The sequence below is a fragment of the Sminthopsis crassicaudata genome, chromosome 3 (assembly GCF_048593235.1).
Source record: "Sminthopsis crassicaudata isolate SCR6 chromosome 3, ASM4859323v1, whole genome shotgun sequence".
Lineage (NCBI taxonomy): Eukaryota > Metazoa > Chordata > Mammalia > Dasyuromorphia > Dasyuridae > Sminthopsis > Sminthopsis crassicaudata.
The window spans coordinates 402,606,741-402,628,767 of record NC_133619.1 but is presented as its reverse complement, the minus strand read 5'-3'; the positions used below and the strand labels follow the sequence as shown (position 1 = coordinate 402,628,767).

Below are 22,027 nucleotides of genomic sequence, written 5' to 3'. Positions count from 1 at the left end.
GGAGCCTGGAGGAGGGCGGGGCTTTCTCGGAAGACCTAACTGATGCTTTCACTTTTCTGCAAAGCTAGCTGCTGGAAAGCACTGTGGAACTGGCCGGTAATTGACATTCCTTCTCCACAATTTGGGATTTTACGCTCTCCCCCAGGATTTGGTGCCCCAGGTAACGGTGCGTGAGTTTCCCTCCAGCCCTCTCCCCTACTGTCACCCCGACCCGAACCCCCCGAGTGAGTCTAGCAGTGCTCCCAGTCCAGGTTCTGGGGTTCAGATTTGTCTCTGCCCCTTTATGGAAATCCCAGAAGCAGGGCTCAGGGCAGTATGTTTCTTTCTCTTTCTGATGGCTCACTCCCTTCTGTATCCGTTCCCTTTACCCCCCATCTGCGCTAGGACTAAAGGGGTGCAGTCTCATTTCCCGCTCAGTGTCTTGCTGCTGCTGAACTCGGTGTTCCTGGAGGCTCCCCGGCCCGAGCCATTCACATGGGACCTGGCCCCGTCCTAGTCCCGAATGCGAGGTCTCCTGGACCCTGCGTTCACCCTTGTCTCTGGCTGTGGAGTCTCCCTTACAAACCGGCCCGTGTACTAACGCTGCTTCTGGCCAGCTGGGATCTCTTATGCAAAGTAGGGAGGGTGTGGCAGCTGCCTGGAAGTAAAAAGTCTCTGAATCTGGACTGCGTTTTTAAGGGTTTAGACTCTGGTATGGACTGTTCTTGGAAAAGGTTTATTTTCCCTCCACATCCTTTTCCATTGCTTGAGTGGAAGAGTTGAGTGTTGGAAAGAACTCCAGACCTGTCATCAAGATTCAGAAGATCTGAATCTGAATCCTCTTTCTGTCGTTATTTTTGTGTGACCCAGGAATCATTACTTTCCAACTCCGGACCCGGTTCCTCTCTTAAAATGAAAAGGGTGGATTTGTTATGGAGCGTTCCAGTTCCAACCTTCTGTCGTTAAGAAAACTTTGCCTTTTTTAGCCCAGGCCTTCCTCTTCTGATTCTGGGCTTAGAGCTGCCCTGGGGGCAGAGGGTTGTGGTTCCCACCAAATCTACTCACGTGGATGTTCTGCTTGGCCTCGCCCAGTTCTGATAACATTGTGCTGGACCCGACGTCCTTAGGATTATTTGCCTGATTCTTCCACATTCTTATGGAAACTTGACTAGGCTTCTTTAATGGAGCTGACTGGGAGTGTAATGTGGAGTAAATGTGGATTTCTTGGTCTGAGTTCTCAGAGTGAGCCTGGGTTTTAACAGCAAAAATTAGCTAACTCTTATTAAATACTGTGTACCAAGGCAACTAGGTGATATAGTGGATAGAGAGCTAAGCTTGGAATCTGGAAGACTTCTCAAATTCGAATTTATCCTCAGACATTTGCTAGCCATGTAATCCTAGGCAAGTCACATGACTTGAGGGAAATGGAAACAACTCCACTTTCTTTGCCAAGAAAACTCTCCCAAGGGTCAGGAAGAGTGGGACAGGAATCTGAATAACAATAAGAAATGCACCAAACATTATACTGACTGTTGAGTTTATAACAAAAAGCAAAAACAGTTCCTCTCTCTATAAACTCGTAATCTAGGGGGAAAGAAAACAGGCAACTAGCTAGAATTTATTAATTAAAGTATTATTAAATATTAAATTGCCATTGTTTGTAAAGTTCTTGAATTGTGAGGGTCTGTCTGCTCAATTATAATCCTTCTCTGGGAGGAGATCTGTAAAATCTTGGGAGCTCTGAATCTCCTCCAGCTCTTGTCCTTTCTCAAACCAGACTGGTCTCCTTTCAGCCTGCCTGGCATCAAAACTCTATCCCAGAGTCGATTCTCTCAGACCCAATGCTGCCCCTCTTTTATCCTCCCAGAGAACAGGCAGGTGAGAACTCAATGGGGAGTGGGGAAATACTTCCACCAATGAACTTGCTCCTCTTAGAATTCCTAAGGTGTAAACTCCCTTTAAAGGCCTGCACCAAAGGTCTGAGCCAGAGAACTGTCAAGTCAACCTGAGTTCTCACCTGGTAATCCTAACATTTGTCCATAATTCTTGAAGAGAATCATGACATCAGGGAGGTGATGTCATGAAATGCAAGTGAATTGGAATTGAGTGAAGGAGGGCTATTCAAGAACACCTGTTTCACTTTGCCTTCCAAAGCCATCTGGGTCCATTGGCAAGATATAGATCGGAACACTAGAGGTGGCCCTGGCTGAAATGGGAGACCTTTGCTTTTTTAAACTAAGGTCTTCAACAGGTCTCAGTTTGGTTGGTTGGGGATTTAAAGAATAGTTCAACTCAATCTTACCTAGAATAAATATCTCTAGAGCAGGACTGTATCTAGTGGCAACAGAAAAAAGGTGCTGGAAATATTATCTTCCAAGTATATTACAAACCACCCTAAAAGAAGACATAAATGGGGAGAGAGAGTCACGTCATAAATTTGAGTCAGACATTTCAGTTATATAAAAATCTGCTGGAATCTTTTCTGTCTCCCTCCCCTTCTCCAATCAAAACAGCTAATCCTTTTTAAACTTTAATGACAGTTTCATCCTGGGAAAATCAACAGGGGAAATTATATTTTTAATCAGATGCTCACTAATAAGGAAGAACTGCTTGTAAGTTTGGTGGGAACAGGAACTTTGACGGAGAAGTGATCATGCTAGCTTAGAATTTTTGATAGAGAAGTGGAAGGCCAGGCAGAGTTTGACACATGCTTTAGATTTTAAGAGTAGACTTCAAGTCTTAAAGAGACAGAAAAGGTTGAATTTTATAGGCCAGATTTCTACAAGTTTTCCAGAGCTGTAGGAAACCTCTTAAATCTGTTGGAAATTCATATTTATCTGTGAAATCCTAGAAAACTGGAACTATTTTTCTTTTTAAACTTATATCATGGTGTTTTATACTTCCTAAATACTTAAGAAATTTTTTTCTTATTCATTCAACTGATCATTATTGTTGACCTCAGTCTAAAACTGCTTTCAAAAATGATTCCCATCTGAAAAGAGAAAGAGGGATTAAAGTAAAGAAAAACCTCTATGAATGCTTGAAGAACTCTTCAACTTAGACTTTTAAGTAGTTCTAAAGAAAGTGAAACCAAGATCAGATAATGAAGGATGAATTCAAAAGCTTGCCTTTGTCCTATAAGAATAATATGCAAGTATGCTGAAACATGGATTAAGTTGAAAGGAAAGCAACCAAAAATAATAATAATAATAATAATAATCTGGAGCTTTCTTTAGGGTTTAGATCACAACTTGATAAGACTTAGAGAGAGTAGCTCAACAGTAGCAATAATTCCCTCCTTGGAAACACATACAGCCTCTACCTACAGACCCTTATGTTCACTTAATAGTTCCTCCCTGAATAAAGGAAGGAATGTTCACATGTCATTAATCATCATCTTTTCTTTTAATTTCTGTTTGGAGGCTAAAGTCACAACTTTTCTTCTAGCCTCTTTAGATCTCCTATGTGTAGTGGTTCATACAATTCTACCACTAATTAAGGTTCACTGTAGGTAAGAAAGTATGGGAGTCACTGGACCTGAGGCTAGAGGAACTTGCACACTGGGCTCTCAGATTGAATGGAGGCATTCCTATTACCTTTGATCCTGTTATTCCCCTTTCCTTTCATTTTTGCTTACCTTTAAATTTGTGGATTGTTTAAAAAGTTAAACTGACAGTGGTATTGAACAGCATTCAATAGCATCTATGGATTGATTTCTTTGGAATTTTACTTTTCTTTTTCTTTCTTTTTAAATAGAGTTTCATCATGATCCCTTGTGGTCTTCTCACCAACTCCAAACAGCCAGGTAAGTAAATCTACTATGAGTCAAACAAGGACAAAAGAAAGGAGAGAGGACTTCTGAAATCTATAGTCCTTTTGTGGAGTCTTTGGTGCAGAGAATTGAGGATTGATATTCATTTCCTTTCTCCAGTGCCACTTAAGAGCATCTCTGTGGATGTGTCTGTCCATGAGTTCGTGGCAGATGTTTCTGCGACCTTGGACTACAAGAATGAGGAAATAAAACCTGTAGAAGCAGTCTTTGTCTTTCCCATGGATGAAGACTCTGCTGTTTATAGCTTCCAGGCACAAGTGGATGAGAAGAAGATAGTGGCAGAAATACAAGAGAAGCAGCAGGTATTAGAGGCCAACAGGGCATCCCTCTTGCATTCATCATATTAATTCAGTATGTTTTATTGTAGTCTCCTCTGGAAATATTGAGTTGCTTTTGTCCTCATTTGAACTGCTGTTTTTCTCAGTGGTCTCTTCTGAAAAATGGAGGAGTTGAACAAGGAAGTCATCATTTTCTGACCCTAAGTCTCTGTATCTTCACTGAAGCTATTTGGAGAAAAGTCAACCTGAGTTGCTTCTACCTTCAACTTTATGATCTTTTTCTTTCTGACTGCCTTACCCCTTTTATTATTTCTCCTTTTGGCTTTCTCTCCAAAACCATTTTTTCCTCTTTTATTTGTTCCTAGGACTTCCTCATTCCTGTTTTTTTCTCTTGCCCCTCAGGCCCAGGAGAATTATGAGAATGCCATCTCCCAAGGCCAGGAAGCCTTCCTTCTGGAGCAGGATAGTAGCTCTGGTGACATCTTTAGCTGCAGTATAGGAAATTTGCCTCCTGGTCAGAAGGCTGCTGTTACTTTGAGCTATGTTCAAGAACTATCCTTGGAGGCAGATGGGGCTGTTCGCTTTGTCTTGCCAGCTGTCTTGAATCCACGCTATCTCTTACAAGGTGAAGAATCCTAGCCTCCTCTGCTAGCAAGGGGCTGGGAGACTGGGGATGGAAGAACACTGGGGGCATCTGATTTTACCTGGATCCTGATAAGGGATCACCTAGGTAAGAAAAGGGACCTTAGTTCCTCCTAGAATCACCACTGTACTATAGTATTTGATGACTCATTGCAGTGTCAGCTGAGGCAGACAGTATCACCTCTCACATTCCCCGGCTTCCTGGCAAGGAGCTGCCCTACACATTTAGTGTGAGTGTCAATGTTTGCTTTCCCCATGGCATTGAGAAAGTCCAGTCCAACTGTCCTCTCAGTCCTCTGCGGTACCTGGAAGATGACAAGACAATTGCCCAGGTAACTGGATAGGGAACACCGTTGCATTGGTGCCTCTGCCCACTTCCAAATCTGAATCCTTCCCTTTTGTTTCTAGTTACTGTACAATGTCTTGAACTTTACCCATAAGATAGATATATTTTTCTCTCTCCCTTCCTGTTAGGTATAAATCTTTTGTTTTATACTAACTCCATCTCAGAGTATCATTCACCAATGGGAAGGTAATTCTCTAGCCCCTTGCTCCTATCTGGGAACCCAGAAAAAACTCCTGGAATTTCCTTCTTTTCCCATGATTGCTCTTCTCTGGCTCATCCTCATTCAGGTTTCCTTGGCTGAAGGACATAAGTTTGATCGAGATGTTGAGATTCTGGTTTACTACAGAGAGGTGAACACACCCAGTGTCTCTGTGGAGCTGGGCCAGGCTGATGCTAAACCAGGTGAGCCAATGTCAGGAGGTTGTTAACTTGCTGAGGATATGCCTCCCAGGCATGCTGACATTTGTCCTGTGTCTTACTTTCTTTTACTCCTCTTCTTGTGAAATGAAGATTTCAGAGAAATATTGAAATAGGATGGTTGTAACTATGTAATGTAGTGGTGCTCTTAGGAATGCAATGAAGGAGATTCATTAGCTTAGTAAAAGAGAAAATTTAGTATAATAAAAATTATGCTAAATGTAGAAATGCTAAGGCTTAAAAAAGAGAGACTGTTTTTATTGTTGAATATTATAAGAAGTTATTCATGATCCCTTGACAACAAACAACCCCAACAAATAGTTATCCACAGAAGGGATAATCACATTATTTCCTAGGACATCCTGTTCTAATTTTTTGACAGTTTTAAAAGGAATTTTATTTCTTTATATTGACCTGAAATCTGCTCAGAAACTATCATCCATTCATTGAGTCTTAAATTGTAGATTGTGACCCCTTATGGGATTGCAAAACTGAATGTGGGGATTGCAAAACTGTGATTATTATATATTTGATTGTATACCTATTTTATATAGCTTTGTACCCAGGGTCACATAAAAATTTCTCAGGTGAAAATGACTCACTAATAGAAAAAGTTTAAGACTGTCTTCTGCAGTCAAGCAGAGTTGTAAATTTCAATTCCAAATGACAACCTTTCATTTATTTAATTATTTATTTTTACCACTTGGTAGGTTCCCTGATGGGAGATCCAGCTGTGATGGTGAGTTTCTATCCTAGCATCCCTGAATCTCAGGGAGAGAGCACTGGTGAATTTATCTTCCTCATGGACCGCTCAGGGAGCATGTCCTGCCCAATGCATAGCCAAGGAGATGCCCAGTCACGCATAGATAGTGCAAAGGTATTAGATTCTTTTTTTTTTATACTCATTTTACATATACCTATATACCTTTTCTCAAGAGTAAAAATGGAATTTATATGATTAAACTAATCTTAAATTACTTAATTAAATTACTACTATTTCTTTATGGTAGGCTAAATCTGAATGTGACTAAGGGTCAATTCACTGGGACAGGAATCCTGAAAGGGAGACAGAACAGGTGAAACTGAAATATCATAAAAGTGAAAATTGTCAAACTTTTTGAAAAAAATATCTTCTCTACCTTTTTTCTCATTCAGGAAACTCTGGTCTTGCTGCTGAAGAGTTTACCCCTTGGCTGTTTTTTCAATATCTATGGATTTGGATCATCCTTTGACTCATTCTTTCCGTGAGTCTAGCTGGAATCACAGAGATCAGGAGGAGGATGGAGATTAAATGGGAAAGTTTTAAGGGAGATATTATAAACAATATAATCTCAGAATTTGTGAAGAGGTAGTATAAAATCTGTCTTTGGAGCTTTGGGGATTATAAGAAGTGGCCAATAGATTTAAGTTCCTAACATTGTTAGAAAATGTCTCTTATGGAAGTCTCATGTATGTGTATGTATCTCAGAGAGAGTGTGGTATACACACAACAATCTATGGAGGAAGCCGTGCAGAGAGTAAAAGCTCTTGATGCTGACCTGGGAGGAACTGAAATCTTAGAGCCACTGAAGGACATTTATAGAAAATCCTGCAGGCCAGGGCACCCTCGGCAGGTAAGGAACTTAAACTGGGAGCAAGGAAGACACAAATTTTGTTGATATGTCCTTAGCACTTAATTCTGTCTGAAGTCAGTAGTGATCTGGTTTTCTAGGGCAGTTGGAGTTACATGATTTGCCCCGAATCACATACTAATAAGTACCTGATGCTAGATTTGACCTTAAGTTCAAAAGTCTCCAGGACTGTTGTTCTCTCTTGTACTACCTAGCTGCCTCATTTTAAATCAATAGTAAGAACACACTGGAGAGATTTAATAGAGTTTCCCTTCCCAGAAGGGGAGTCTCATCCTTTGCACTTGTCTCTACAATAATAGTTGAAACTTTGTTATGATCTAATTATGATTTATGATATTGTGATGTAAATGAAAAATTATATGTTATGATATAAATGAGAAATTACATTCACAATATATAAATGATGATATTTTATATATCAAAGCTTCTGAAATTGGGTTATAACCACACATGGCAGCATGTAACAATGTGGTGGTCATGAAATTTTGATTTATTATGAATATATGTTTTATTTGTTATACCTATTGTATATACCTATATCCTATATAGCTATATATCCAGTGTCATATAAAATTTCTCAGGTGAAAAAAGGTTGCTAAAAGGTTGCTAGTAGAAAAATTAAAAAAAAAAAAAGCCTGGTTTATGTTATTTGATTGTTATGCCAAAATTATTAGTTTGGTACTAGAGATGTTCTTATTTCCACTTTACATGTGGACAGACTAAGGTTTGGATTGAATAGCCTCTGCATGGCCACAGAACGAATTAAGTGACAGAGATAGTAAAGAAACCAGTTCTTTACTTACATGTGAGATCACTGTTCTTTTTGTTGGGTTCCAGTGAAAGGTCTTATTCACAGAAAAATCAGATTAAGCAGTGTTCCCTGAATGAACCACCTACCTCACAGATGTTGAGATATTTTTTTAAGTGCTTAGTTCAGTATTGGACACACTATATAGTAGGTGTTTCATAAATACTTATTATATTCTCTCTGCCACAGCCCCATGTCTCAACTGAAATTATATTTCCAACTCTGCTGGTAACCAGCCATAGTGCCTCACATTATATACTCCCAGTAACATGGAATGAATACTGAGATAGCCTGCTGTACACTAGGATGGCTGTTCTAGTTTGGACTAGAGATTTTCAGCCAAGCAACCTGCAGTGGCTTTAGCAGAGTCTAACTTCTTGTCTCCCTCTGCAGCTCTTTGTCTTCACAGATGGAGAAGTATGTGATACATGGCAGGTCATTGCTGAAGTTCAACGAAACAACCAGAATCACAGGTTTGATTTTTGGGATTTAGCCTCTGACAAATACTTATCATTTCTGTGGACCTCAGTTTCTTCTATAAAATGAAGGATTGGGGCCAAAAAGCCTCTGAGGTTTTTTTCTTGTTTCTCATCTATGATTCTGTGATGATGAACTATATAGATATATGGATACTTAAAGAAGGACTCTGACGCCTAATGAGAACTGCACCCCCTAAAACATCCTTTAATTCCCCACTAAGTAGGAGTCAGGAACTTTTCCCCAAGACTTCCCTTGGCCACCTGCTGTCTTTTCATTACAGATGTTTCTCTTTTGGAATTGGAGAAGGGGCTTCCACCAGCCTTATTAAAGGCATTGCTCGGGCAGCTGGAGGTACTGCAGAATTCATCACAGGCAAGGACAGAATGCAGCCCAAGGTACCATGGTTATCTTACTTTTTTTTACAAAAGCATTTATTTCACACTGAGGCACCACAATAGCTATCAGAGCAGGGATATGTCTTTGTCTCCATGTTCTGGGCTCTAGCTCTTTTTGTGTGTTTAAGTGCTTGGGAAATGTGCCTTGGGTGGGTGAAATGGAACTTTTCCCTTTCTGGGCCTTGGGACTTTATAGGTGTAGATCTGTAGATCTGAGAGCTGTGGAGTGTAGAGCAGGGGTGACTTCACTTTGTGTGTTGAAAGGGATCAAAGATATTCCCTGGAAAAATCTCTGGTCATGACAGATAGATGCTTAAGGGAAATAAACATGAAGGGATTGAAATGGGTAAAGACTGGTATAAAGACCTCAGAGACCAAGACCTTTCCTTGCTTTCCTGGAGATTCTGCCTCTGCCACTTAGATTTACCATTGTTTTCAATTGTAAAAATCTCACTATCCCAGTTTCCCTTGAAATGACAAAAAAGAACTGTGGAAAACAAAGAAAAAACTATGACACGTTCAGGAGTTTGGAAGATTGAAGCCTGGTTTCTCACCTGACTAAGGAGGAGGAAATATCTTTTCAAGCCTTAATTATTTTCTCCCTTCAAGACCCATCCCTTCTTCTAAACTGTGCTTTTCTAGAAGTCCCTTCCATTTCCAGCTCTGCAGCTTTCACTCTGTTCCCTCAGGCCCTCCGGTCTCTAAAGCGGGCTCTACAGCCAGTGGTCCAGGATGTCTGCCTGATCTGGACTCTCCCCCCTGGACTGAAGACTACATTACTCTCTCCAGCTCCTGCTGTCATCTTCCAGGGTCAGAGGTTAATTGTTTATGCCCAGTTGAAAGGGACAAATGCAGTAAGTCTCCAGTTCTACTTTTGGATTCCATGGGTGTAGCAGCCAATGTTCAAACACAGTTGTAGACTCTTTTATTTATTTATTTATTTTTTGTCAGTGGGTGGGCTTTTGGTTTATCTTGAGATCAGCATGTATAAAGGATGAACAAATGTTTTAATTTCCTTTCTGTTGTTGGGATTCTGGATCTTAATTTTTTTTTTTTTTTTTTTTTTTTTTTTTTTTGCCTGAACATTACTCCATTCTGATTTGGCATGGTACATGGGAAAGAGTAATGGCTATGGGCCTGGGTTCAAATCTCATTTCAGATGCTTATGACTTATGATCTCGAACTAAATCTCCTTTGGGCTTCTTAGATCATTGCAAGTTCTAGAACTAATATCTTATGCTTGTGTTTTAGACCTAGACACTTCCTTTACTACCTGACTTCTCTACTTATACTATTTTAGTCCAAAGAGGCAGCAGGTGAGGTATGTCTTCAATACAAGATCCAAAATGATGGCTTCAGGAACACAGTGCCATTCTCCCTGAATCCCAAAGCAGATGACAAGTAAGAATCCTTGGTGATTTCTCCCTCCTTTTTTACTTGCCTATTCTTTTTTTTTTTTTTTTTTAATTTCAATAGTTTTTTATTTTTTTAATTACATGTAAAGATAACTTTCAATATTCATTTTTGTATGGTATTGAGTTCCAAATTTTTTTTCTTTTTCTTTTCCTTCATTTCCCCTTCCCTTAGACAGCAAGCAATCTGGTATAGGTTATACATGTATAATCATTCTAAACATATTTCCATATCAGTCATGTTGTAAAAAAAAAGTCAGAACAAAAGGGAAAAACCATGAGAAAAAAATGCAAACAAAAAAAAGATGAAAATAGTATGCCTCAATCTGCTTTTATTCTTCATAGTTCTCCTTTATGTGCAGATAGCATTTCCTATCCCAAGTTCCAATTGCCTTAGATCATTATGTTGCTGAGAAGAGCTAATCATTACACAATCTTTCTCTAGTACAGAGTGTTCCTGGTTCTGCTCACTTCCCTCAGTATCAATTCATACAAGTCTTTTCAAGCATTTCTGATCACCTGCCTATTCCTGAGGCTTCTTTTCCTCAGTAATCTCTAATTTCTCATTAATTTCCCTCGTATTGACATTCTTCTTTTCTTCTAATTCCCTATCTGTATTGGGAAGCCTTGGATTTGAGGGTTAGGACTGTCTTCCCAGGTCCCCAGGGGTAGCACAGAAGATTGTCTTTTTCCAGACTTACCATTCACCGTTTGGCTGCCAAATCCATGATCCAGACCTTTGATGGAAACTTAGAAGATGCTGCAAAAGACAAGAAAAAAGTGGTGGATATCAGTCTTCAGTCAGGAGTTGTCTCCTCTCACACTGCCTATATTGCTATCAATAAGGAGCTCAATCAGCCCATTCAAGGGCCCCTGATTCGGAGGGACATTCCACTGAGTGCTCCTTATAGTGGGCGTTCACTCTTGAAATGTGCATTTGGGTCAGGTAAGGTGGATGTGAACTCCTTGTCTCACAGTTTAGGAAAAAAGAGGTTGAATTAATGTCTTCTATCTTTTTCATAAAATATGAAAATCCTGGCTAGAATTCCAGTTTTGTTATTGGAGAAGCTTTCCTGCTGCCATGGAAGGGGAGTCATCTCTTGGAAAAAAAATCATAGAGAAGAAAGAAAGAGGGAGAAAGGGAAGAAATTTTAAAGAAGCAGAAATCTTATAGGTTAAGAAAGACATGCTTACTAAAATAATGGCCATTTTTTTCCTGTATCCCTTAAAGTTATATCAATGGGTGCTAAAAATGGGTATTAGCTGCCAAAAAGATGTTGGAGACACACTGAACTGCTAGTATGGGGCCTACTTTTGACACCTAGTGATTGAAACTCCTGAGATAGATTCTTATTGCTAGAGAGAGTATGTCACGGAACATACTTAGTCTTGAAGAATAGTTATCCTTCCTCTGGATTTCCTGTCTGACCCAAGGATACTCAAGCTGTTCTGATCTTAACTCCTGTTCTTCTGGTTTCAGGAATTATGGCATCTCCTTGTGCTTTACCTTTATGTCGTACATCTTCACCACAGAAAGGTAAGATCCTTACAACCAAAATTGTGTTCTAGTGCAGATGAGCTTGATGAGCGGGAGATTGACTATCTCTGTGAAGATGAATCTTCCACAATGATATCTTCCAGAGGCAAAATTCCATTTTATTTCTTTACTGTTGAATTTTGGCCTATTTCACCTCTAGGATTTTTAAAAAGTGCCGGCTCTCTCTTCAAGAAAAAGAAGACTGCTTTGTTTACAGCAGATGCTGATTTGAGTATGTCAGCACCCCAATTTAGTCCATATTGCATGGTTGCAGAGAAGTCCATTGCTAAAGGTAAGAAGGACTTTGGACTTTGTTTTGTGTAGTTACAATTTTGGGTGCGGCAATTCTTTTGTTCCAAATGAATATGTCTTTGAAGCTTTACCTCTGAAAAGTATTAGGCAAGTGAAGGAAGTTGATTTGATTTCAGATTACTCTTGTGGGCCTTTCTTGCCTACCCTATTCCCTGGTCACTTTGTATCAGCTCATGAAAGTCTCTACAGATTTTTCTGAGAGCATGCTGCTCATTTCTTATGGCACAGTAAGAGTCCATCATAATCACAGAGCACAGTTCATTCAGTTATTCCCCAACAAATGAGCGTTCCTCAATTTCTAGTTTTTTGCCCCCCGTTCTACATGTAGTTCATTTTCCTTTGTTTTTCAGCTCCTTTGGAATATATATATAGTTAGTAGTGACTCTAGGTCAGAGGATATGCATGATTTTTTCAGCCCTGTGGGCGTAGTTCCAAATTGTTTTATAAAATGGTTGAATTATTTCACAACTCCAGAACTCATATATTAATGTCTTTCTTTTCTCATTTCCCTTCCAACATTTGTGATTTTCCTTTTCTGTTCTATCAATCTAATAGATATGTAGTAGTACTTCAGAATTGTTTTAATTTCACTTCTAAAATAAATAGTTTGTTAAAGAATTTTTAAAAGATGACTATAAATGGCTGTGATTATTGTCTTTGAAAACTTTTTATTTTTATAAATTTGATTCAGTTCTCAGGAAGAAATGAGATCTTTATCAGAGAAACTTGCATTAAATTGTTTTTTCACAATTACTTTTGCTAACTATATTTTCCCTGTTTCTTCTCTTTCATTTTGTCCCTCCTCAAAAGTATTTTGCTTCTGACTACCATCTCCCCCAATCTGCTCTCCTTTTTCTCAACCCCCCTCCTCCTATCCTGTAGGGAAAACAGATTTCTATACCCAATTCCTATAATAAGTGAGTGTGTACCTTATTCCCTCTTTAAGCCAATTCTGAGCTTCACTCGATCTTCCTCATCTCTGTCCTTTTCCTCTCCAGTGTAAAAGGTTTTTCTTGCTTGTTTTATATATGTTAATTTGTTCCATTCTAGCTCTTCCCTGCCCTTTTCCTCAGTACATTCCTCTCTTAATTTGAATTTTTTAGCTATTATGCCTTCACATTCACCTAACACCTGTGCCTTTTGTCTAGATATACTTCTTCTAAATGCTCTAATAATGAGAAAGTTTGTATGAGTTTCAAGTATCATTTTCCCATGTATAAATATAAACAGTTTTGCTTTATTAAGTCTCTTATTATTTTCCTTTCCTATTTCCCTTTTTCTGTTTCTCTAGAGGCTTGTGTTTGAAAATTCTTGGTTTTTTAATTAGGAAGTCCTCTATAGCATTTAATATCCACTTTTCTCCCCAAAGATTTATACTCAGTTTTGTTGGGTAGATGGTGCTTGGTTGTAATACTGACTCTTTTGCCTTCCAAAATAACATATTCCAAGCCTTCAGGTTTTTTTATACAGAAGCTGTTAAAATCTATTTAATTCTTACAGTGTCACTACAGTATTTTAATTGTTTCTTTTTGTCTACTTCTAGTATTTTTTTCCTTGACCTAGGAGATTTGGAATTTGGCTATGACATTCATTTTGGGATCATTTTCAGATGATGATTGGTTGATTCTTTCCAATTCTGTTTTATCCTGTTTCTAATATATCAGATCTTTCCTTGATAATTTCTTGAAATATGATGTCCAGGGGATTTTAATTATAACTTTCTGGTAGTCCTGTAATTCTTAAGTTATGTCTCCCAAATTAATTTTTTTCCCAATGAGAAATTTCACATTTTAAATTTTTATTCTTTTAACTATGTTTTCTCATATCTTGATGTTTTGTGGAGTCATTAGCTTTCATATGCCCAGTTCTTATTTTTAAAGACTTAATATTCTTCATGAATTTTTTTGTATCATTTTTTCCCATGTGATCAATTCAATTTTTTTTAAAGAGTTGGAATTTTTGTATATACTTTTTCCATTTTTTAAAATGTTTCCTTTACCAAGATGTTGCCTCATCTTTTAAATCATTCTTTTGAATTACTCATTTCTTATGTCAATTTTTCTTTTCCTTCTCTTATTTACTTTTAAGAATCCATTTTAAATCTTGTAAAAATGAATACTAAAAATGTCTTGACATATAATTGGGAAAAAATAAAATAATATTAAAAATAATTATTAGGCTAAAAAAAATCCATTTTGAGTTCTTCCATGAATTCATTTTGGGCTTGATACAGTTTACTTTCAATTTTATTAATCTCTCCTTTTATTTTTAGAATTTTAAGTTTTGTTTTTGTCTGGGAGTTTTTAATTTGTTCCTTTTCTAGCATTTTTAGTTGTAAGCCCAATTCATTGACCTTCTCTTTCTCTATTTTATGCAAGTATATCTCTAGAGATATAAAATTTCCCCTTATTACTGCTTTGGCTGTATCCCACACATTTTGGTATGATGTCTCATTAGTGTCATTTTCTTGGGTGAAGTTATTAATTATGTATATAATTTGCTGTTTCACCCAATCATTCTTTAAGATGAGATTATTTAGTTTCCAATTATTTTTTGGTCTATTTTCCCTGGCTTTTTATTGAATGTAATTTTCATTGCATCATTGTCTGAAAAGGATGCATTTTCTATTTTTGCCTTATTGTATTTGAGTTTGAGGTTTTTATGTCCTAATATATGGTCAATTTTTGTATAGGTTCCATGAACTGCTAAGAAGAAAGTATACTCCTTTCTGTCTCCATTTAGTTTTCTCCAAAGATCTATCATATCAAACTTTTCTAGTATTCTATTTACCTCTTTGGCTTCTTTCTTATTTATTTTGTGGTTTGATTTATCTAATTCTGAGAGTGCAAGGTTGAGATCTCCCACTATTATAGTTTTGCTGTCTATTTCTTTTGCAGCTCTCTTAATTTCTCTTTTAAGAATTTAGATGCTGCACTACTTGGTGCGTATATGTTTAAAATTAATACTGCTTCATTATCTTTGCTACCCTTTAGCAAGATATAGTGCCCTTCTTTATCTCTTTTAATTAGATCAAGTTTTGCTTTTGTTTGATCTGAGATGAGGATGGCTATCCCTGCTTTTTTGGCTTCACCTGAACCATAGTAGATTCTGCTCCAACCTTTTACTGTATGTAATTCTGTATGTACTATCCTGTTTCAGGTGTGTTTCCTGTAAACAACATATTGTAGGATTCTGGCTTTTAATCCAGTCTGCTAACTACTTCCTCTTTATGGGAGTTTACTCCATTCACATTTATGGTTAGAATGACTAATTCTATATTGCTTACCATCCTGTTAACCCCTGCTTAATGGTTTTCTCCTTTCCTTCCCCCTTCCCCCACTCCCCAGTATTAAACTTGTGAGCACCACTTGCTTTTCACAGTCCTCCCTTTTTAGTATCCCTCCCCCACCTTAGAGTTCCTCCCTTATTTTACCCCTTTTCCTGACAATTTCTGTATTCCCTTCCCCTTAGCTTACTCCTTCCCTTTTCACTTTTCCCCTCTCACTTTTCAATGATGTGGAAAGTGTTTCACTATAAATCTAATATGTCTATATTTTTCTCTTTAAGCCAATTTTAATAAGAATATGATACGCACTATGTTCATCCCCCTCCATTCTTTCTCTCAGATATAATAGGTTACCTTTGCCTCTTCATGAGATGTAGTACCACCACTTTACCCTTTTCCATGATATAATTTCCTTTTCACAATTTACATTTCAGGAAAGCATAGATAATAATAAAATACATTATATTTATAACTGACCATCTTTTTTTTCCCTTTCTTGGAGGTTTTTTTTTTTTTTTTTTTTTTTTTTTTAATAGCTTTTTACTTACAGATATATGCATGGACAGTTTTACAACACTGACAACTGCCAAGCCTTTTGTTCCAGTTTTTCCCCTCCTTCCCCCTACTCTCCAACCCCAGATGGCAGGTTGACCAATACATGTTATATATGTTAAAGAATAAATTAAATACAATATATATATCCTGCTATACAAAAAGAATCGGACTTTGAAATAGTGTACCAGTAGCTTGTGAAGGAAATCAAAACTGCAGGCAGACAAAAATAGGGGTATTGGGAATTCTATGTAGTGGTTCATAGTCATCTCCCAGATTTTTTTGTTGGGCATAGCTGGTTCAGTTCATTACTGCTCTATTGTAACTGATTTGGTTCATCTCATTGTTGAAGAGGGCCATATCCATCAGAATTGATCGTCATATAGTATCATTGTTGAAGTGTATAATGATCTCTGGGTTCTGCTCATTTCACTCAGCATCAGTTCATGTAAGTCTCTCCAGGCCTTTCTGAAATCATCCTGTTGATCATTTCTTACAGGGAGGGTTTTTTTGGTTGTTGTTGTTGTTGCTGTTCTCTGCTGTGTATTTTCTATTTTATTCTTTTTCCCCCCTTTCCTTCAACTCACTTTCCTAAACAGACTGCATACATGTATTTATATATACTTATATATACAAATTCATATATAGCCATACACATACATCTAAAACAATATTAATATGGCTTATAAATAATGTAGATTACTCTCTTGATTGAAGTTTTTTGAAGTTTGACTTTAAGATCAATGATTACTACTCCTACTTTTTTTCCTAATAAATTCTATTCCTAATCATTGTTATCATGTTTATGTGTGTTTATTTCTTATCTTAATTCTTCTAATCTATTTCAACTAGTTTACATTTTTCTTTTTTTTCTTACTTTGTTTCTTTTCATGTGTGATCATTTTGACACTATTGTTCTTATCTAATTTTACATCATGAGCCTCTCTATTATTATAGTAACTATATAGTCAAGTTCTTCTTTTGCTCATTTTTTCTATCTAGATTATGACTAGTAAAGTAGGCAATCAGGACGCCAGATTAGGGACATAAAGATTAAAATTGTGAGTAGGGAGAAAAAAAAATTAGATAAAACAAAGAGCAGCAATAGACAAATTATTTTCTTCTTGTTACTAAAATATTTGCAGGATAAAAAATGGTTTTATAAAGTATCGAACTCTGTTCTTGCACTCTCCTATACTCTTGGTACTTTAGCTCAGGAACCCTGCTACTGGCTTTAACTATATCTCAGGACCAAACTGCTGTCTTGCAATGGATGGGGATGTCTTCCTGCTGGCTTGTTCTTTGGGCAGGGCCTTACTGCTAGCTTGGGGATCATTGCCACTGGTCAGTAGTAGGGGTATGGCCTAATAGTAGCCTTCATTGGGCTCAGGGACTTTCTATCTTGCTGCTCTGGTACTCCTAGTTTGCACTGCTATGGAATCTACCAGGTAAACCCCAACACGGGAAACCTCACCCGGCCCGGACACAGAAAGGATTGACAGATTGATAGCTCTTTCTTGATTCTGCAATCGCTTTGGGATTCAGCAGGGCTTCAGGGAATGTTGGGGACTGTGTGGCTGTCTGAGGCCCCTTGGTTATGAAACCTAGGGACTCTCAGATTGGGGTTAATGTAAGGAGATGTCTCCATTTCCACCTACTAATGTATCCTCCTTTGTGTCTACTAGTCCTTACAGAATGACATTTCACTCAGCTGCCTTTGGGGTGTGATTGATGCTGAAGTTTACAATTTATTTCCCCAGAGGCATCCCCTACAGAGTCTCCACTTCTGCAGCTGATTTCCTTGCAAAAGGCAGATGGCTCCTGGGAACTGGATGAAGCTCTGGCCTCAGTCCTGGATGTGAGTGTTGAGAGTGCACTGGCTGCTTTGCCTGACCAGGTAAGAACCTAGAGAAGAGAGGGCAGAGGGTAGTGGTTTGTACCAGAGGAAAGGACAAGGGAGAGCCATCTGCCTTTGGGTAGAGTGATGGGTGTCATTACCCCTTAGTGTGGCCTGTGACTGAGAGGTTGATGGAAATGCTTTTTAGGCCTTAAAGCACACTTAATAGTTCCTCATGTATGGATGCTCTGTAACCATTGAAAAAAGCAGTAAGGGCAGGAAAATGGAAGGAAAAGTAGTGATTCTATCTGGAATTCTTATTTCTGTGGTCCTGAGTGGATTAGGAGCCACCCAAAGGTTTGTCTTCCCACTTCTGGGGTACCCTTACACTGTGGCCTGTGTTCTGTGTGTTCTCTAGAGTAAAGATGTTCCAACCTGGGCCACTATCTTGGCTGTGCTGTGGATGCATAGCTTCAGTTGGGACCAGAGAGAAGAATGGGAACTCCTGGCAAGGAAAGCTGTGGCATGGATCTGGGCGCGATCTGGTAAGGAATCTGCCTAGAGAACCCTTTCCCTCATACATCACAAGACTTACTGTTCCCTCAGATATTACCTCATTTTCCCTTCTGTGGTTGGAGATGGAGGGATTGATTGCCTGATTCCTTTCTGTTCCACCTTTTGATCTTTTAACACAGAGGAAAGACTCACAAGTAGTGAGGGACATAGAGGAGATACAAGAAGGTTGGAAATGCCTATGGGAAAGGGTGGTAAGATATCAAAACACAGTAGTCTTGGCTCTCTTCTCCTTCCTTTTGCCAGACTGCTAGCATCAATCCTATATATGTCCCATCAATGCTCCAAGGGTGAGCCTGAGACAGATCTAACCATCTCCTCTGGTTTCAAGTATATTGTACCTTAGAAGTATTTCTAGGGCCAGGAAAAATGAAAGGGGAATTTAAGGAATGTGAAACAAGAAAGAGCATGACTCTTGGAGATAATACAGCAGTGTCTAATACTTATTTTTAAGCATAAAAATACTTATTGAATGTATAAGACAGCCCTCCTGTTATACATAAATGCTTAATGAATGTGTAATATAGTGTCTCCTGTTATGCATAATAAATACTTAATGGCTGGAAGTAGAAATAGTTGGGGCAGGGCAGAATGGGAATATGGCTAGCTAGTAAGAGCACTAGCATTCTAGATTCTAGAATAAGTAGGATCAGAATTCAAATTTGGCCTCAGATGCTTACTAGGCAAGTCACTTAACTGTTTGCCTATTAAAATGAGCTGGAGAAAGATATGGCAAATCATTCTAGTGTCTTTGTGATCCCTAGGGCTTTTGTTGGCAGACTGAAACTATTGAATTATAGTTTTGAAGAGTATTGTATTGAATTACTAGAAGGAAAAGAAAGAATGAATAAATTAAGGGATATGAAAGGGAATAGGAGATACACTTGTGGAATTAATCTACTTTCCTGCTTTTCCTAATTTCTTATCCATCTTCTGTGTTTATAGATTCTTCCCTGGCTGAATACATCAAAACTGCCAATACTCTTCTGAAATCATCTGTGGATCCTGCTGTCTTTGGTCTATGAGAGCAGAAATGAAAATGTTTGTCTTTGTCTGCTGATCCTTATCCTCTATGCTGCTAAAATCTTTCACTATATGTGCCTTTCTTCCCTGTTCTGACCCATTCCCTGTAGATCAGATTCTATTTGGTTCAATTCAAGTACTTATTAAAGGCCCTGTTGTGAGTTGGGCATGTGCTAGGAGCTAATGCTGTGAAGTCACAACCTTCTCATACAAGCAGCATACATTCTACTGGGGAAAGCAGCAAATATACAAATTAGTACTTTAAAAAGTATTTGTGAAATAAATACAATACTATTTTTTTTTTTTGGGGGGGGAGAAGAACTAAGAAGAAGCAACAACTAAAGCAATCAAGAAAGGCCTCTTTCAGTTCCACTAACACTTTAAACCAAATTATTCTTTGTTGTTAACTGACAATTATTCTAGCTTTTCCCCTTGACCTTTTTAGATTATCTCAAAGCATATTAAATATAGAGGGTTCCCCCCCCCATTTTAATCTATGTGTGGGTAGAGATTTTAATTTTGAAGAGTGAGTGAAAATTTAGGTGAAGATAGGCCATGCATCTACAATGACGTGTGTTATTGTATAGCAAAACTACAATTATTTGTATTAGATGACTTTAAAAATTCTTCGAGTACTTTATCTTCCACATTACCTGGGTAAATCTTGGTGAGCAGGTAAAGACCCAAAACATAGGCATCTTGAGGGTGAAGACAGGCATTAGGTTTCTCCTAACTCAGTGCCTGGGGATGGGGTTGGGAAGAAATACCCAAACTGCACTGGACCAGCCTGATTCTGTCCAAGTAGTCTTTAAATCTTCTACATCTAGAAGCCCTGATGAGCACCCCATGTCACCTATGGAGACATAGAGATTTCTCTGTGTATGTATGTGCATGACTATGGACTGCTACCCCTTTGTTTCCATGCCTTGTTCTTTGCTGAACAGCAATAAAGGTAAATCTGGGATAGAAATAAACAGCTTCCTCTATAATATGAAGGAAAATGTATTTGCATGTTGTCCCTTATATCCCTACTTGCCTTGCTATAAGTACTTGAGTTTTTTAGTACATATTATTTTCTGCAAATATTCTAGTAACAAGAATAAAATGATTTACCTATTATTGTTCTTGGTGATATCTGGTATTTTTTTCTACCTGGTAACAGTATTTTGGTCCTTACACACACCTAATCTGCTGTCCTGATTGCCTGCATTTCCCACTGGGGAAACCTCATTCCTTCCACTCTTGTTCCTCTCTATAATTTTTTAGGTAGTGTTCTCTAATTCAGTCTGAGGCTCCAGTTCCCTTAGCTTCAGGATACCTTTGGCAGTAATGTCAAGATGAGCCTGTAATTCATGGCATGAGTGAAGGAGAAAGAACAATGGAATGACCTAAGATTCTTAAAAATATTTGTCTAGTTATCTTGTAATGGGAGAACATTCTCTGTTTAGTGGAAGATACACAATCCTGACTCCAGCTGTTCTAAGCTTTCTCATTTGTTTTTCAGGTTTTTTTTAGGTTGACTGGGAGTCTAAGCAATTAGATTTAAAACCTTCCTCTTGGCTAAAGACCTTGATGCTCACAAGATGAAGGATTTTATAAGTCCTAGAGGAGTCCATGGGAAGTTTCTTCAGAAGTGTGGAGACTCCAAATATAATAATAGAATAATCTTAATAAATATGTGTTGGGGGCAATGGGGTAGGGCTGGCAGGGATTGAGAGAAGAGGGAGGATGGGATTTCTCATAACTTGCTAAGGGCAATATCCAAGTCAACCAGAATCATTTTTACCAGATCTTTCACAGGTCATTACAGGCCATTACAGCAAGGATTTTCCATAGGTCATCACACTTTAGTGAACCAAATAGGTTATAGTTTTAAGCAAAATCACTTAGGAGTGGCAGTAGTGATTCCTAGGGATGAGTGGGTTTTGCAGATTCAAATACTTAACACAAGTTAAAAGATATTCTCAGGACAGTTCTAGCTAATACTGCATGGAACTATCTTATAAATCAAATACAATTAATATAGTCAAATTATGATTAATCATAATTCATTTTTATAGCATTAACTAACATAACTAATACTTCATCCCATTTTTCTTAATTCCCTAACAATCACTGATACCCATTAAATCACAATGAACTGAGTAATGATTAAGTCAAACAGGGGTGTCAAAATGATCTTCACTTTAAGAACTTTCCCAAGACTAAGCAATATGAAATAGTCTTAAAATTTTAAGCAAGTAGTTTCTATGATAATCTTAAGAGATGTAGACCAGCTATCAAGTAATATTAATATATTAGATACAAACAAATTCCAATATTGAGGACAATAAAGGAATGAGCAAGTATAAAACAGAATATTGGCTACAGGGGTGCTTTGAGAAAATATCTGGGAAATAAGATTATATGCAAGAGTAAGGAAAAACTGAGCTTGAGATCAGGAAACAGGTTTTTCATCTTACCCTCCCTTTGTGATTTTGATAAGCTACTTCATATGGGAGAAAATTATGAGGGTGATTCTAAATGCCATTATAGAAATATATTTCCATTCTATATATATCTATTAAGGAAGAAGGGAGGGGAAAAGTGCTAATTAGCAATTATTAAATTCCTACTATGTGTCAGGCACTATTAAACACTTGGATGGCTATGGTTGGATGAGAACCTCACAGGAACAGCTGAAAGGG

The 22,027-nt window shown here is 37.9% G+C and overlaps 1 protein-coding gene across 4 annotated transcripts; it reads left to right on the top strand.

Annotated features, from left to right (window-relative positions):
• LOC141562708 (von Willebrand factor A domain-containing protein 5A-like) lies at positions 1 to 20,459 on the top strand. Of its 4 annotated transcripts, none has more exons than XM_074302736.1 (19): positions 1 to 96; positions 3,736 to 3,784; positions 3,911 to 4,113; positions 4,492 to 4,714; positions 4,888 to 5,063; positions 5,365 to 5,479; positions 6,205 to 6,371; positions 6,650 to 6,738; positions 6,963 to 7,107; positions 8,327 to 8,406; positions 8,694 to 8,808; positions 9,498 to 9,662; positions 10,109 to 10,209; positions 10,916 to 11,166; positions 11,701 to 11,757; positions 11,918 to 12,049; positions 17,668 to 17,804; positions 18,163 to 18,289; positions 19,263 to 20,459. In XM_074302736.1, the coding sequence occupies exons 1-19, from the start codon at positions 43 to 45 to the stop codon at positions 19,340 to 19,342; spliced, it is 2,466 nt and encodes an 821-aa protein (XP_074158837.1). In that variant the 5' UTR covers positions 1 to 42; the 3' UTR covers positions 19,343 to 20,459. The 4 variants fall into 4 exon arrangements, with proteins under 4 accessions (XP_074158837.1, XP_074158839.1, XP_074158838.1 ...); XM_074302738.1 differs by having other exon boundaries at positions 14 to 166; XM_074302737.1 differs by having other exon boundaries at positions 29 to 160.
• The last annotated feature ends 1,568 nt before the right edge of the window (positions 20,460 to 22,027 follow it).

Coding starts and splice junctions, on each gene's coding strand:
- LOC141562708 (XM_074302736.1), top strand. CDS start 43: ATGCTTTCACTTTTCTGCAAAGCTAGCTGCTGGAAAGCACTGTGGAAC. Junction 10,210..10,915: donor AATCCCAAAGCAGATGACAA/GTAAGAATCCTT, acceptor GTCTTTTTCCAG/ACTTACCATTCACCGTTTGG. Junction 17,805..18,162: donor TGGCTGCTTTGCCTGACCAG/GTAAGAACCTAG, acceptor TGTGTTCTCTAG/AGTAAAGATGTTCCAACCTG.